The following is a 13,645-nucleotide window of genomic DNA, read 5'->3' as shown; positions in this document are numbered from 1 at the left end:
AATATATATAAGGCTTTACGTACATATGAAATCTAGCTCAGTTCAGTTGGCCTGGTTCAGGCAAAATGTTCACCAAACTGAGACTTCTGACAAAATTTAATTGATCAAAAGTTTCACAAAGTGTCTGTACTGAAAGAGCTAAAGGACTCTTTCTTTAGGTTGCTAATAGCAGTTCCAAATCCCCAGTAGCTGTTTATTTGTACTTAATAGGAGTTACGAGCCTGAGCCTGTGTCAACATTTTTCTTCAAACATGCTCTCCCCATGAACCTGGCATATAGAGAAACTTGATCCCTCACTGCACTGACTACAGTTGGAATGAGGATCAATTCAGCACCGTTCTCAAATAGTGACTATAACCATAGCCTGCCCAACTCTGTTCTCACCCTCTGCACTGACAGAAAGAATTTTGGATCCAACTCAAGTAGTCCATGGACACAGCTGTGGCAAGTTTCATAGGTCCCTCAGTTGTCAGCAATGCTGCTAATATCCAGTGAACCCATATGCTGTCATCATTATTGTCAATGTCTTCAGGCCTAGTTTATCTTGTGTAATGCCTACACCAACAGTTCCTCTTCCCTGTCCCAGTTTTGGGGCATGTATTGCTCCTGTCTGTTGGTGTTGCAGAAATATGTTGGTTGCCATCTTACCCTGTTTCAGAGATTATTGCACTTAAACTGTACACTTGATATTAATACATTCAAATGAGATATTTTATGTGATTTGAAAACAAGATAAATTTCAAAAGGAGGTTTAAATATCCTCTCTTTCATTTTTTTATGTACCTGTGAAATAAAACAAAACTTAAAAGTTTGAAAGGTCTATTAAACTGAGACGTTGACCTTCACAAAACTTATTCTTATATCGCCCTCTCTTTTCACTTGTGGAAGATTCCTTTGTGGTTAAATTTGGGGTTTGTTTTGTTTTTAATTCTTATGGTTCAAGAGAGGACTGAGTTTTCACAATATGAAGAAATTTCTTGTCAGTTTTTGAATCTTTGCATTTTCTAGTTTCTAATTTAATTTTTTAAATTGGTCTTTATCTGCTTATGGTGTTCAATTTGTTCTAATATTGATAAACTTTAATTGTTTTAAAATTAATTATTTTCCGTATTATATGCTTTGCTTGTTGGAGTCATAATTCAATGATTTTGCGGTATCTCCTATAATACTTACAGTGAGTTTTGGGAGATATAGTATATACAATATAGATAGTATATAATAATAGAGACAATTCTGAATCAAGTAATTAGTTTGTATGTAACAATACTGTTGTTTGTATATGGATTTCAAAGAAATGGGAACAAATTTAAAACTCATTTTCACCCAAATACAGTTTTTTCCAGGGATAGAGTTTCACACTATTATCAAAATGGGAATGGGAAATGATTGTCCAAAGGACAAGCTGTAAAGGGGATGTGTGTATCTTCAAGCTAGACAAACTTTAAAGGATGCGATGTTTATTTACATGTCAAAAAACAGGGAAGGTGCTCATTTAGAAAGGTTAAGAAACACAAAGCAAGATCTCACTAGTCCTGTAAAATGTATGCAGTAGCTGGAAAGACAGAGCCAGCTACTCTGCCCTGTCAGAGAGTTTTTTAGCATGATATTAAGACCCACACCTGCGCGCTGCTGCTTGCATCTCTGCTTCAAAGGCCCACTCAGATTACCAGTATTAAATCACTTGCAGAATGTAGACTGCAAAATCTTAATATTACAGAGTGAACCTATTTTCTAATCCATACTTGTGCAAACACTGACTCCTGGTTTTGCTTATTGACAAATGGAGAACAGAGGTAGTTATACAGAAGAGTAAAAGCAGGAGCTAAAAAAAATCTTAAAAATCCCAGCCTTTTTGTGCAAACTACCTAATATTATTTTAATGTGGCAATCTTGCTTTGGTCTGAGATTTGTATAGCCACACTCTGAGCAATAAGGCACCAATTAACTAGATAATATCAAACTAAGCTTCTACACAGCGAGTGGATATACCTGAGCGGATTCTCTTCTCAAACTAATTAGTTTGAGTTTGTAGGAACAGAGTTAGCATGAGTTATTTACATCTTCTCTTTGTGATATAAGCAATATATGTCTGGTGAAATATAACACAGCAAAGGTTTACGGAATCTTCACTCAGACCTCAGGAGTCCACTTTCATGGACTCAAACTCGAACAGAAGACCTAGCATGGGCAATATTGCACCTTTACTAGATAACAACAGCTCTCTGTTCTTCTCTATAGCTCGCAATCCTAAACAGAGCTGTCCTGGAAGCACATCAACTCTTAAACAGAGAAATAGCATTAAGTTGTGAGTGTCATAAAAAAAAGAAGAGACTTAGGTATATAATATGATGGCATGGATAGGTCAAGGAGAGCATACAAAGGCACTTGAAGAAGCAGCAAAGCATGCATGAAGCAACCACAAAGATATTAGCTCCCATTAGCTTTGTTTATAGATCCAACTTAGGTAGATCTTATTAAATTCTCATAAAACCACTTACTCGGTTATTCTGCACTGCATACGGCATTGAATTCTAGCTGTACCAGATAAACTCATTAACCACCAGCCTGTGTTTAGGCAAGTCAAGCACTTTTCATGCTTATTTATCCCCTGCTTGTATGAATATTTCAATAGAGATCTAAATTCAGAAGATCTTTCTTTTGATCCCCATGCACTGAACAGAGGATATACAATGAGAACATTATTGTATTAAACAGAAAGCTGCTTGGTGCTTAAGTAGTTCGTCATTTGTGTTCTTCAAAGAACTGGCCATAAACATAAGAACTGGGATTAGGAATAACTCCTGCTGTAGTGACTCGGTCATACTATTTGGAGGATCTACTGCAGGTTTTATACTACAGGTCTTGTAAAGCAGTGCATTTCTGACCTCAGACATTTCTTGGCTCTGGTTCACAAGTTTAGAGCCAATCTCGGATAGAGTATGGGAAACACATTCTTTTTCACCCTGTACCCTCATGAATATAGCTTCAAATTTCTGGAAATATTCATAGCCATTTAAAGAAGTGGACTATAAACTCCTCAGGGAACCATAATTTAAAAATTATCCAATGTCAAATATTCTAGGGAAGATATTTATTTGACCTTGGACAGATGTGAGAGATGGGGAACTGCCAGCAATTTTTTTCATAAAATCAATACAGGTGGGGAATACTCAGTGTAGGCTTAACATTAACATCATTAATCCAAAAATGTAATGGGTTCTATGTAAAAAAAAAAAAAAAAAAAGAAAAATTTAAGTTGTTTTACAGGAATCTGTTGACTTTTATAGGGTCATTCGAACAACTGGATACTTGCTGTTTATCTTGCACATTAATGCATGCCTGTATTATTGGGCTTCAGACTATGAAGGAATTGGCAGCACTAGATGGGTGTATGATGGCGAAGGAAACATGTAAGTCCTTTTCTTTTGCAAGAGATTTTTTTGATTTTGCTCACTCCTATGTCCCCATCCTTCTCCCATGACACTGCTTGCAGGGTATGCCCTTACTTTTTGAAGTGCTTGGACAGCAAACTTTTAGCATCATGACTGCTGATGAGCAGCTTTCAATGCTAACACATATCTGGAGGGGAGGTGCAGTGAATAATCAATTCACCACTTTCAGCCTTTATAGGTTTATGAGTCAGTGCTAAGTGCTAACTTAATTAAACATTTAGAAAGAAACAAGGGTCATAAATTACCGATTGCATACGCACATGGGAACTGTTAGAAGGATTGTATAGCAATCCCTCAAAGGAAACATGGAGATAGTTTGGGAGGTTTTTTGCTGCCACACAGCACTGTAAGCACAACATTTTAGTCCCTCTACACCATGGTGATTGGTCTGAAAAACTTCCACCAGCTCTCTCTGATCTTTTGAGAAGATCATTCTTAAACATGTGGCAGAGTGCCTTCAGGGGAAATGACAGTATTTTGGCACAATTTTCCACAAACTCCTTGTGACATCACTGGTTGGGGGCCAAGTAAGGACCATTTATTAAGATGATGGAGAGGAAATATGAGAAAAAAGCAAAGTCATAATATATTCTGTGTGTAGTTTTGTAAAGATATATCTAGTAGGTTCAGTTGTATGAACATTCATTTCTTTCAAAGGCTATAATATAGTTAAAGCCACAGAAGTTCAATTTGTTCTTTGATTATATTCCTTGCAAAACCACATATAGTAACCTACTGCTGTCATAAATTGCCTTCTAAACACCTTTTCACCTCTCTCTTGGATATGTGCTCCTTTTGCTTGTAGTTTTGTCAGACTTGACAAGTTTGGTGTCAAGTCACTACCTTGAAGGATAAGAAAATTGCCTTTGAGAGCAAAACATAAATTGTGTAAACCAGCACTGATTTTTTATAAGTTGAATTATCTCTTAAAAAAAAAAAAAAAAAAAAAAAAAAAAAACCAGTCTGAATTTCCCATGCACCATTAAAATACACAGCTTGAGTACACGGAGCTTAGTGGAACCACTTATGCAAGTGAAGTTATAGATGGGTGCTTATTTGCAGGATTGAGGTTTCCAGAAATCTGACAAGAAAAATGCAGAAGCAATTTCCATTATAGCTATCTTTTGTTAATGTGATTCTTGGAAATATTTGCCTCATACCCAAAAAATAAGGTAAGAATAAGAATAAGAATAAGAATAAGAATAAGAATAAGAATAAAAATAAGAATAAGAATAGGAATAAGAAACTTGAAAACTCTGACAGTAGAGAGTTTACTTACTCTTCAAGTTTTTTAATGCTTCTTCAGAACAGTCTAGAGAACAGGCAAGAAAGAATTACCTGCTTTTCACAAAGAAAAATATTTCACATTTTTCTCCGAAAACAATTGGTAGAAATTATTTACTGTCTTTACCACAGTGAATACAGTTGTGCCCTCAAAGTGGGCAGGTTTTTTAATATTTTGTTATACCTTTTCCATGAGGAGACAAATAAAATGTCCTCAAATGAAATCATACTGCAATCACATCGAATTTAGAGCAGATTTGTTTTATAAACAGTGATAATGATTATTCAAGTTTGGCCTTAAACCGAGATTCTTAAATAAAACGCATGTTTGAATATCCAAACAGCCAAATACAAGAAAAAACATTGATCTGCTGGAATGAGTCCAGATGAGGCCACTAAGTTAATCACAGGGCTGGAGCACCTCTCCTATGAAGACACGCTGGGAAAGTTGGGACTGACTTGAGAAGAGGAGGCACTGGGGAGAACTTAATGTACCTTCCTGTACCTAAAGGGGAGCCTACAAGAAGGCAGCACAGGGAATTTTTATAAGGACATGCAGAGACAGAACAATGGGCAATGGCTTTAAACTGGAAAAGGACACATTTAAATTAGATACTAGGAAGAAATTTCTTACTATAATGGTGGTAAGGCCCTGGAACAGGCTGCCCAGAGGGGCTGTGGACTCAGTCCATGAAGGTGTTCAAAGCCAAGCTGAATGGGGCTCTGAGCAACCTGGGCTAGTGGAAGGTGTCCCTGCCCATGATAGGGTTGGAACTGAATAATCTTTAATGTCCCTTCCAACCCAAATCATTCAATGGTTCTCTGATATATCCCTCTAAACCTCATTAAGCCATTAATTCACTTCATCTTGACAATTATTTGGTGAGTGTATGACTTTATTCCTTTACCTGTATCTAACTCATACTTGGAATATATAGTGCCATGAACATGGCATCCCAAAGAGTATTCTACAATGAGCTGCATTTCATAAAATATAGCTTTGTTTCCCACTAACAGTAAATGCTGACTGTGTGGAATAGTCATTGCCTTAGAGAATTAGGCATGACATAAAATCTAATCATCAAATGTCTGATGATTTTTTTCACACACAGAGGCATCATGTGAACACTGGTTATATTTGGAGATGTAAGTGAATTTAAACTTATACAAGATAGTTCTAGGTATATTCATTTATTAGGAAAGTAGACATAAGAACAATTTGTCAGGAAAAGTACTAGTACTAGACTAGTACTGCAGCATATAATATGGCTCAGCAGTGAAGTTATAATGTGCTTTCACAGAGCATTCAGGGTTGACAGTATTTGAAGCAAAATATGCCAGTAGTCTCATAAAGAATGGGAACATATTCGAAAAGAAGATTAAGGAAACATATCTACTTAGCTAATTTTAAAAAATGACTGTAAGCAGTTTGACAAGTAAACCAAAATTCTAGCTGTCTCAGATTACATTGACCCACAGAAAATGATCTGGCACTGATTTAGCAGCATTAATGCTTTATGTAGAATCCTTGCTGTGTCCATAAAGTATTGCTAGTTATGGCCGTTATGGCCAAAACCAGTTCTTAATTACGTTAACACTCCTAGGATTTTTTTTTTTTTCTTTTCCAGGCTAAAAAGAATCAACAGACAGCAGTTTCCATTATTAGTTTGATTACATACATGTTCCTGGACAGGCACATTAGCTGGTGAACTAAATCTATAACAGCTTTACACAACACTTAAACCACATGCAAAATTATCAAAGTACCTCTTCTGCAAATTTATGTAGGCTCTATTCTTTTCTTGTTCTTGTCCAGACTCTAAAGTGTTAATGTCAGTCCAAGATTGGAGCTCTTTTGCACAGCAGCCTTCAGTCAAAGCCTTTGATTTGAGATGTAAAAGGCAGTTAACTTTACCTCCTGCAACACACCCAAATCAGCCACCCACAGGGTTTGCAGCATTAAAAGTGCACTTGTGAGCTTGAGTTAGGCAAGACCTCACTCTTTCCTAATGCAGAAACACAGCATCACTAATGCAACACCAGAGTGCAGGGTCTACACAAGGACAGTAGCAGATATTTAAACGCTCTCTTAAGTAGACAATTCCAACTATGTGTGTTTATTTGCAATCTAATTTAACTACCTAAGTAAAAGATCAATCTCCCTAATTCCCTAATTCCTGACGAAAATGGACAAATTTTTTTTCAGGGATTCAATGTAATGTCATGGTTCTGAATTGTTCCAAGGAAGTATCTCTTTTTCATCACTGTTGACAGAGAAACTAAACTAGGGAGATGAAATTCCCACGCAAACCGTCCAGGTCAGCAGTAAATTTAGACAAAACAAATAATTTCACTTTGCTCATTGGTACACTTCTGCTATTTGCAAGTAATCCACAAGTGGTCTGCAAAATTCTTTGGCAAATTTAAGACATCTATTTGCATCCCAACTATATTTCTCTGCAGTATGCTGCCTTTCTGTTCCAGGCACAGACCTAGTGAATATCTGCAAGTCCCAGAAAATGGTCACTGTACATGTCTAGAACAAATACACTCCTTTGGTATGCATTGCACAGTGAGACTGGAAACTCTTGAAATGTGTCTCATGGGTATCAGCTGCGCATTGCTCTTGCAATAGGTCTGATGTGTCACAATCACTGTGTTTGCTAAGCAAAGACAGTTTTGTGCCTCCAGACAAGGTGTGAATGCATAGCCCAACTCATATGTCAGACTTTCAGACCTGTTACCCACAGCCATATTTTTTAAGTAAAGGTTTTATAGTTTGCTCTGCTGTGTCTGAGATCATCAGACTCACAGGACCTGATGAACACATCACTCTAAAAGAGGTACCAAGAAGGAATCCTTATACATGTATAAAGGCTGATGCTTCACTCTGCTTAAACCCATCCTGGCTGTAATCTGAGGGGAGTCAAACATGATAGTCCTGAAACTGTGCTTCCCTGGGCTGAAATAGGTGTGTGAATATCACCTTAAAAGGTGAGAGACATACACAAAGACTTGATTTGCCTGCACTAACCAAAACCATGAAAGAACTTTAGTGTATTCTGAACTGGACTTTTCTAAGAAAGATATTTCTATTGACATAATATTACAAGGTATCTTATTTGCAGTTTCTGAATATTTTCATACCTAGGAATTTTTTAAGGAAAAATCTAGTAGTTTAATTGCCTGAAGGATAAACATACTCTCTATGATGTGCAGAGGAAAAAAAAAAAAAAAAAAAACCTTTCTTGTCCAATGACTGTTGTTTACTTCAACAGAAATTTTATAGTAGGCTGGTAAGCTGTATAGTGAACAGTGATAGTTTCCAGACACATGCTGGTAGGAAGCAGAGCTGCTAATACTGTTGAAATAGGAGTTGTTTTTTCTGGCTCTCCTTAAACAAAATTTACAGTCTCATTTCCCCCTTCTTACAGAAGAAAAAAGCTACTCTGTATTTCAACTGTGCAACTTCCATTTCAGATTAAAATAGAAACAAAAATGCATAAATGGAGAAAACCTGTTCCAAAGAGATAGAGAATATAATGTGCCTTGCTAGTAGAAAATTTCTTTTGAAGTAAAATCACAGAATAATACAGTACATTAACTTAATCTTAAGAAAGGGTAGGAAGAGTTAAAAAATCATATTTTGGACATAGAACACTGCAAAGAAGAATGTGACCCCTAAATTCCTCTGAGGAGCTGCTTTCATTCTTTGTAGACATTCCCAGAATAAAGATTATATTGTCTGTCATGGTGGAGTTTGCAAACTTGGCATACAGAGCCATTGAGGGTGAGGGAGTTGCTTAATTACTTTTGTTTCCTAAAGTATCACAGAAGTAATGTTAATTTCTTTACTTTTATATTACCCAATTATGCATGTTTTAAGCATCACAGCATTCTCCATTTGCCATATGGCAAATCAATATGATATTAATACATTTTACATTACTCCCCTCAGCCAAGCCAGAAGCATAATTTTATGCTTAAACCTGTAACTCTTCCAAAATGGACCTGAGATTTTTCTTATTATCTGTTTATGCTACAGAAGTCTAAGAAAAAGCTGCCACTTATGCACACTTTGCTGGAAACATGCATGTCTGATTGTTTTTTTATCCCAAGTGAAAATATTACTGTGGCATAATCCAGCAGTTCATTTCACACCCCTAACAAGGGAAAATGATAAAATGGAAAATATGCAATGAATTTTTTTATTTAAAGACTCTGCATTGTCAGTTCTGACTGTTAACATCTAAAACTAGAAAACTATGGTAAAAGTGGTCCTTTTTACTGCATTTTATTAATCTACAACCAAGAAAAAAGGGACTTTGCAGTGAAAAGCACATATCAATTGCTTGGTAAAGCCTTACTTTTTTGGGGAAAAAATTGAAAACACTTTCAAGTGATTTAAGAAAAAACAAACCTCTTTGGAATTGGTTGTTATTGTGAGTTAAATTTCTCATATTTGCACAAAACTGACTCTGCAGTTGTATTATTACATGAACCCCTTATTATAGTGGAGTTTATATCTTAAAAAGAGAGGAGTCTGAAATACACCTAAGCTCTGCAAGCAGACCAGGTGAACTGAGGTTCAGAGCAGGAATGGGAAGATGCACGTGAAAATTTCTATTTCAAAACAAACTTATCCCCAAAAGTATTTCTTCTGCGTCTTAGTGTTTGGGAGAGGTTGTTTGATTTTTTTTAGTCATTATTTAAAATGTAATAAAATTCAACACACATAAGGAATCATCATTGCTTCAGAAGCAGTAGTCACAGCTGAAGTAATAGAAAATTCCACTTGATAAGTAAGGGAAATGAAGTTCCACTCCTAATCACCAGCAAAGCTGAAGTCTGATTGTGCAGAAACTTGGGAAGACACAGGCTTTCAAAAATATACCCAAACCAATTACTTGTTTGCTCAGAAAAGAAGGAAATTATAGCATCCTCACAATGATTTGAACCAGTTGTTCCCCACCGCAATGCTGCATTGCTTGCAATACCATGTTCTAGAATGAAATTTAAGCCAGAATTTTTAAAGATGCCAAGGCACTTTTAAAAAGCATTCTGTCCAGGTCCCTTGCTGCTTTCAGAAGCTTGTGTTATCATGCTAGTAGAAATACATGACTTGAAGGCAAAAGGCTCTGTAGTGAAAAAGGCAAGAAAGAGCTTGTTAAGGTGACAGAAGGACTTGTGGAGACCAGCAGCTAGGAGATGTTTATAGAGAAGTCAGCCTTTCAGTGCTGAATTAGTGAAGTGGTTGAGAAGCTGGATTAACACACAGCTTGTGGAAACGTAACTTTTTTGACATAACCCAGGAGGTAGAGCCAATAAAGGGTGCTCAGAAGCAGAGCTGGAGGAAGACCAGCATGGTAAAATGAGTAAAAATGGACACAAGGGGAACTATATTGCATTTGTCATACCCACCATCAAGTTTTGCACTGGTGCCATCAAATGAAAGCCATGAAGGGGACCTTCAAGTATTTGAGCATTTATTATGCTGCTACAGAGAGACTCTGGAAAGACTCTAACACTTTTCCACTGCTTTTGACCATCTTCACTTGTAGTATTCTAAAACTGTAATGTCCATTCTGGCAATTTTGTACACAAGTCTTCTCTAATGCTACCAAGAGTTACAAGAGAACAGTAAATTAGAACTGCATTTCCCATATATTCTTATTTTGCTGTCAGTGGAAACATTCAGCTCAACCTGACCTACGTAACTATATCATTTATAAATTCATAACCCTTTATAAAATGCTGAAAGTCTTTTGGACTGAAAAGCATCACTGAAAGGCCCAGTCCAGGTAGGCACACACTTATTATCAAACATAAGTAGCTGCAGTCTAACAAAACTGCTGTTTGCATCCACAGGTACCTGAGGTGTTACTACTGGGCAGTTCGTAGTTTAATCACCATCGGCGGCCTTCCCGAACCACAAACGCTGTTTGAGATCATTTTTCAACTGCTGAATTATTTCATGGGTGTCTTTGTCTTCTCCAGCTTAATTGGTCAGGTACACAAAAAAATCAATAACAACTTATATTCAAATTACTGTAATGCAGTGATAATATATTCAATTTAATGGAGTTTAGTTCTGGGAAAAAGTTTAGTTTACATCCTCTATTAATGTCAAACATACTTATTTTTCTGATAAATACAGATGTTTAATCAGTTCCCTGCTTTGCAGCTCTTATGCACACAAGCTGATTAAAAGCCAAGACTCTGAAGGACACAGATGACCCTTGAAACTATGTATAATTCTTTTTTTTTTCCTTACTCACAGCCAATAAGACAAATCCTTGACATTTACTTTATACTGTTAAATCTAGAATAAAAATTTTAATTGTTGAATAAGTCATACTCAGTACTACTATCAATAGATTTCTGTTAATGGAAATCCCATTATGTTTTTCAAACTAGAACTCTGACCTCTTCCACAAATTACAATATATTTGTCAATCTGAACATTAACTGGTTTCTTTTTCTCTTGGTTCCCATTTGGCAGGAGGGATAAACAAAAAAAGAAAAAAACCACAGCACAGCAAATCAGTTATGTTTCCAAATGAAAATAATTGAAATATTCCTGGTCTGTAACTATTAAACTTGGGCTTTAGATCATAGGTTTTAAAACAAATTTCCTACAGAAAAACAAATGCTGAGGCTCCTGAGTGAGGCTGTGCCTTATCAATTTCTGTAGAAACCATTCCAGACCTTTTGATTCATCCATGCCTATTATAAAATTATTAAGAAATAAATAAATAAAATTAAAACTTAAATTTAATTCTTATTTTGAATACAACATTTGAAAAGTTCAATCAAGCAGTTAGAGATTGCATATGTCTTTTGCTCTTTGGAACTGCAAGAAGGAGTAACTGTCATTAAAGAGACTCCTCCTTAAAGGATTTAAGTTTCCTCCATAAACCAGAAATTATTACCAAAAATAAAACAAGGTCTACATATAAAATATTTCTTCTGGAAAACTACTGAATTCAATTATATAGAATTAAACATCAGAGTTTGCATATTTATTAATTTTTCCCTAAATTGTTGTAACTATCTATGCAAGCCTCATTTCCCCAAGAAATGAGTAATCTGCAGGTTACTTTTTGTAACCAGAGTAGTCATCTGCAGTCTCAAATTTTAAACCTTAACACACAAACCACTTCGTTGCAGTTTGTTTGTTATAATTTCTATTTATAAAGAACCCTTAAAATTATTGAGTTATTCCTGCTTTAGCACACTTGCCTAAAAATTGCTATTCCCATTGCAATCAATTGCATCTCTGTAATAAAGAGCAAATTTCAGCCCACAGCACATTAATCTTTGGCAGCTGCCATATGAAGCCATTCCACTAAAATTACATCTGAATACTTATTCTTTTGAAAAAGGAATATCTATGAACATTAACTCATCCACTCTCTAGTAGCTGAATCACATTTGAGTTGAAATGTTAAATGATGCTCCTGCACTAAAAACTTTAAGGTCACCTTTCAGGTCTCAGAGCTTAGGACTGATCTCTTAACTATTTAAACAGCGGCACAATCTTAGTTCTAGTGGTGTCAGATGATGTTATTACAGAAATTCAGCCCAGTTTGCTTTGCTTCTGACTTGCATTACATGCCAAATGCAGAGTAGCTTTACTATGGATTTTTAAGAAAAGTATTATCTATAATTTTCATCCATGTCCCGAAATACAAGACAGAAGAATAAGCTAAATCCCAGAAACAATTTCTCTAAAATCATGTCACAGTTTCCAGGACAATCAGAATAAATCTGTAATGTTTCTGAAAAAGTGGATGAAGCACCTATTTCAAAACATGCAGCCAAATTCATAGTTAGTCAATGTTTTTGCAAAAGGTTTTATGTTATTTTTATATGTTGCTGACAAGATATTAAAATCAAGACTATTTTTTCTGAAATGTGCAGTAACAACAATTGATGTTTGCAGATGAGAGACGTAATTGGAGCAGCAACAGCAGGGCAGAACTACTTTCGTTCCTGTGTGGACAACACTGTCTCCTATATGAACACTTATTCTATTCCAAAACTGGTGCAAAATCGTGTTCGAACTTGGTATGAATACACATGGGACTCTCAAGGAATGCTGGGTGAGGACTTCCAATTCCAGTTACTTAGAATTTCTGACCCAGACAGGTTGTACAGATACAGATATAGGGTAAAATTCACATTTTTCCTTTTCTGAATTGCATGTAGGAAGTGAGAGGAGGCTGCTCAACTTACTTTGGAAAAGAAAGAAACTACAAAGCAATATGAATCTTACTACTTCACAAATTCTATTCATTAATACAATGCTTTGGTAATAATTTTAGACAAGATTTATTAAGCATCTTAGTAAAAGCATAATAGCTGCTTCCTCAGTTGAGTTCATAAGTGTTAGAATAACTCCATTAAGTTATTTTTTGCTCATTTTTGTGGACATTCCTTAATTTGTCTTTTTTTCTCTTTTTTTCAGATGAATCAGAATTGCTGGAGCAAATGCCAACCAAAATGCAATTAGCCGTTGCAATTGATGTGAACTTTGCCATTGTCAACAAAGTGGACTTATTCAAAGCAAGTAGTTTTACAGGAGAATACAGAAATATGTGATATTCCATACAGAAACCTTGTTTTGTGCATCTTGCAACACTTAAATAGATGTTTTTTAGTATGCCAGGCAAAATAAGTCAAAGAAATGTCTCAGTGAATGGAGACATCAGAACAAACCTAAGCGCCTGCATCTGGATTTCTTTTGTGTCAAGGCAGTCATCTTTAAAGAAAGTAAATGAGATTAAAACAAAGTCCTGTTATGATGACACCCTATAGCTGATGGCGCAGTCAGACTGTGAATGAGTTCAGAGTATAACTAATCTCAAGTGTCAGACAGAGAATAATATAATTTTTGATTAGTCCAT

The 13,645-nt window shown here is 35.9% G+C and overlaps 1 protein-coding gene across 1 annotated transcript in view; it reads left to right on the top strand.

Moving 5' to 3' along the window:
- CNGB3 (cyclic nucleotide gated channel subunit beta 3) overlaps positions 1–13,645 on the top strand; it is a 59,969-nt gene that overhangs the window by 35,219 nt on the left and 11,105 nt on the right. The window contains exons 10-13 of the mRNA XM_066335577.1: positions 3,288–3,410; positions 10,605–10,746; positions 12,682–12,841; positions 13,207–13,304. Of these exons, the coding sequence (XP_066191674.1) occupies positions 3,288–3,410; positions 10,605–10,746; positions 12,682–12,841; positions 13,207–13,304 (523 nt within the window). The remainder of the gene's footprint in view (positions 1–3,287; positions 3,411–10,604; positions 10,747–12,681; positions 12,842–13,206; positions 13,305–13,645) is intronic.

This window comes from Sylvia atricapilla, chromosome 1 (assembly GCF_009819655.1).
Source record: "Sylvia atricapilla isolate bSylAtr1 chromosome 1, bSylAtr1.pri, whole genome shotgun sequence".
NCBI lineage: Eukaryota > Metazoa > Chordata > Aves > Passeriformes > Sylviidae > Sylvia > Sylvia atricapilla.
The sequence above is the reverse complement of the archived record's forward strand: the minus strand, read 5'-3'. Positions and strand labels throughout refer to the sequence as shown.